This window comes from Haemorhous mexicanus, chromosome 31 (assembly GCF_027477595.1).
Source record: "Haemorhous mexicanus isolate bHaeMex1 chromosome 31, bHaeMex1.pri, whole genome shotgun sequence".
NCBI lineage: Eukaryota > Metazoa > Chordata > Aves > Passeriformes > Fringillidae > Haemorhous > Haemorhous mexicanus.
The window spans coordinates 3,180,521-3,184,173 of NC_082371.1; the positions used below are offsets into that span (position 1 = coordinate 3,180,521).

General features: G+C 66.2%; 1 protein-coding gene across 1 annotated transcript; it reads left to right on the plus strand.

Moving 5' to 3' along the window:
* The first annotated feature begins 227 nt into the window (after positions 1 to 227).
* Positions 228 to 3,058, plus strand: BOLA1 (bolA family member 1). Its single transcript, XM_059871243.1, has 2 exons — positions 228 to 292; positions 1,897 to 3,058. Exon 2 carries the CDS (start codon positions 1,907 to 1,909, stop codon positions 2,321 to 2,323), a length of 417 nt encoding a protein of 138 aa, XP_059727226.1. The 5' UTR covers positions 228 to 292; positions 1,897 to 1,906; the 3' UTR covers positions 2,324 to 3,058.
* Positions 3,059 to 3,653: the final 595 nt, after the last annotated feature.

The window sequence follows — 3,653 nt, forward strand, 5'->3', positions numbered from 1 at the left end:
AGGATAAAAGAAGGAAAATTAAGAGTGAACCTGGAAAAATCAGGGTGAAATTAGGAAAAGAATAAGAAAAAAAGGAGAAATAAAACGTCCCCCTGTGTCCCCCCCAAGCACGCCTGGCTCCGCCCCCCACACCTCAGGCTCCGCCCACACACCTCAGGCTCCTCCCGTTTAACCATATAAGGATAAATAGGGCGTGGTTTGTGTGGGGGGGCGGTGCCTGCGCCGCCGGCGGGGATTGGGCGGGTTGAGTCACGTGGCGCGGCTGCGGCGGTGTCACGTGACGGCGGGAGCGGTGAGGGCCGTGAGGGGAGCGTGAGGGGAGCGGGGGCACCGTGAGGGGAGCGGGGGCACCGGGAGGGCACCGAGAGGAGCTTGAGGGCTTTGGGGGCTCCGGCAGCATCTGCGGGGGACAGGGGGGCTCTGAGGGGGCTCTGAGGGGGCTCTGAGGGGGCTCAGGGCCTTCCCGAGAGCTCCCCGGGACCCCCCCGTGCGCCCCCTCCGCCGTGCCCGGGGAGGGGTTGGTCCAGCGGGGCTCCCCCAGACTCGCCGGTCCCCAGCACCCCGTTTGTACCCCCCTCCCAAGGCCTCTCTCCTTGCGCCCCCCAAATCCCCCCTTTCCCTTGCACCCCTTCTCCAGTGTGGGGTCCTCTCCTGTGGGTGGGGGGGGGGGGGGGGGGGGGTTTCACCTTGCACCCCCCCCTCTCCTGGGGGTCTCCTCCTGCACCCCCCCAAATCCCCCCTCTCTCTTGCAGCCCTTTTTTAATGTGGGGTTCTCTCCTGGGGTCTTGGGGGGTCTCTCTTCCTGCACCTCCTCAATTCCCCCCTCTCTCTTCTAGCCCTGTTCCTCTCCTGGGGGTCTCTCCCCCTGCCCCCCCTCAATTCCCCCCTCTCTCTTGCAGCCCTGTTCCTCTCCTGGGAGTCTGGGGTCTCTCCCCCTGCCCCCCCCTCAATTTCCCCCTCTCTCTTGCAGCCCTGTTCCTCTCCTGGGGGTCTCTCCCCCTGCCCCCCCTCAATTCCCCCTTCTTGCAGCCCTGTTCCTCTCCTGGGGGTCTGGGGTCTCTCCCCCTGCCCCCCCTCAATTCCCCCTTCTTCCATCCCTGTTCCTCTCCTGGGGGTCTGGGGTCTCTCCCCCTGCCCCCCCTCAATTCCCCCTTCTTCCATCCCTGTTCCTCTCCTAGGGGTCTTGGGGGTCTCTCCCCCTGCCCCCCCTCTCTCTTGCAGCCCTGTTCCTCTCCTGGGGGTCTGGGGTCTCTCCCCCTGCCCCCCCTGAACTCCCCCCTCTCTCTTGCAGCCCTTCCCCTCTCCTGGGGGGTCTGGGGTCTCTCCCCCTGCCCCCCCTCAATTCCTCCCTCTCTCTTGCAGCCCTGTTCCTCTCCTGGGGGTCTGGGGTCTCTCCCCCTGCCCCCCTGAATTCCCCCCTCTCTCTTCCATCCCTGTTCCTCTCCTGGGGGTCTGGGGTCTCTCCCCCTGCCCCCCCTGAATTCCCCCCTCTCTCTTGCAGGCCTGTTCCTCTCCTGGGGGTCTGGGGGTTCTCTCCTGCCCCCCTGAATTCCCCCCTCTCTCTTGCAGCCCTGTTCCTCTCCTGGGGGTCTCTCCCCCTGCCCCCCCTCAATTCCCCCTTCTTGCAGCCCTGTTCCTCTCCTAGGGGTCTTGGGGGTCTCTCCCCCTGCCCCCCTGAACTCCCCCCTCTCTCTTGCAGCCCTGTTCCTCTCCTAGGGGTCTGGGGGTCTCCCCCTGCCCCCTCTCTCTTCCAGCCCTTCCCCTCTCCTGGGGTCTTGGGGGTCTCTCCCCCTGCCCCCCTGAACTCCCCCCCCCTCTCTTCCAGCCCTGTTCCTCTCCTAGGGGTCTTGGGGGTCTCTCCCCCTGCCCCCCTGAACTCCCCCCTCTCTCTTGCAGCCCTTCCCCGATGCGGGGTCCCCTCCTTGCGGCCGCCGGCGCTGCCATGGGTGGCACGGGGGGTCCCCTGGCCCGCACCATCCGTGCCAAGCTGACCGCAGCCCTCCAACCCACCCACCTGGAGATTCGGGATGACTCCCCCCTCCACGGGGGTCCCCCCGGAGCCGAGACTCATTTCGGGGTGCTGGTGGTGAGCGGGCGCTTCGCGGGGCTGCCGCCGCTGCAGCGGCACCGCCTGGTGCACGAGGCGCTGCGGGCCGAGCTGGCCGGGCCCCTGCACGCCCTGCAGCTCACCGCCCGCACCCCCGAGCAGTGGCAGAGCGACCCCCAAAACCCCCCCGCGCCCCCTTGCCTGGGGGGGTCCAAGAGGGAGAAGAGACGCGGCGCCCGGGAGGAGGAGGAGGAGGAGGAGGCGGGGAAACAGTGACGGCTCTGGGAGAGCCCCGGGAGCAGCGTGGGGCTGCCGGGACCCCCCCCCCAAAAAATGTGTGGAGCTCACGGGACCCCCCCCAAGAACAACAGGATCCCCCCAGGAACAGCGCGGAGCTCATGGGACCCCCCCCAGGAACAACAGGACCCCCCCAGGAACAGCGTGGAGCTCATGGGACCCCCCCCAAGAACAACAGGACCCCCCCAGGAACAGCGTGGGACTGCCAGGACCCCCCCCAGGAACAACAGGACCCCCCCAGGAACAGCGTGGAGCTCATGGGGCCCCCCCAGGAACAGCGTGGAGCTCATGGGACCCCCCCCAAAAACTGTGTGGAGCTGCCAGGACCCCCCCAGGAACAGTGGGGGGCTCCTGAGACCCCCCCAGGAACAGCGTGGAGCTCATGGGACCCCCCAGGAGCAACGTGGGACTCGCAGGACCCCCCCCAAGAGCAACAGGACCCCCCCCCAGGAACAGCGTGGAGCTCATGGGACCCCCCCCCCAGGAACTTGGTGGGGCTGCCAGGACCCCCCCAGAAACAACATGGGGCTCCTGGGACCCCCACCCCGGTGTCAGCATTGGGAGGGGGCAAAAATAATGGGGGTCACCCCCCCCCCAGTCCCTCCCACAGCCCCCCCAGGCTGGACCCACCCAGCACCCCCTCCCTGGTGGGGATTTTTGGGGTGTCCCTCCCTTTGAATCTGAATTAATTTAAATAAATGTGTTCTGTGGGCAGTGGGGGTCTGGAGAATCCTTTTCTTTTTGGGGAGGGGGGGGAGTTGGTAAATATTTTGTGGGGTTTTTTTTTTGGTGGGGGGGGGATGGTTTTTGGTTGGTTTGTTTGTTTTTTTCCCATTTTAATTAATTTACAAACACCTGAAACTACAGCACGGCACGACAGAGCTACAGGGGGGGGGGCCGGGGGTGACCCCCCCAAGGACCAGCTACACCAAGGAGGGGACAAAGCACACGGGGGGGGCTGCTTGGAATTGGGGAGGGGGGCTGCCCTGGGGCTGGGGGGGCTCCCCAGCTCTGCCCAACCCTGTGGGAAGGGGGCAGAGCATGGGGGACCCCCCCAACCCCAAATTTGGAGGGGGCAGAGCACTGGGACCCCCCCTGAACCCCGATTTGAGCACTGGGGACCCCTTGTACCCCGATATTTTGTTTTGGGGGGGGGGGTCTAGGGGTTGTTTGTGCTTTGCAAACCGCTGGTGGTTTTGGGGTGGGGGGAGGTAAAAGGGTGGGGGGGGGGCAGGGGATTGTTAAGGGGGGGGCTTGGGGTGCAGGGAGGAGGAAAAGGGGGTGCAGGGAGCCCCCCCCAACCCCCCCT

Bases quoted from the DNA above. Each gene is read 5' to 3' on its own strand.
- BOLA1 (XM_059871243.1), top strand. From the start codon at position 1,907: ATGCGGGGTCCCCTCCTTGCGGCCGCCGGCGCTGCCATGGGTGGCACG.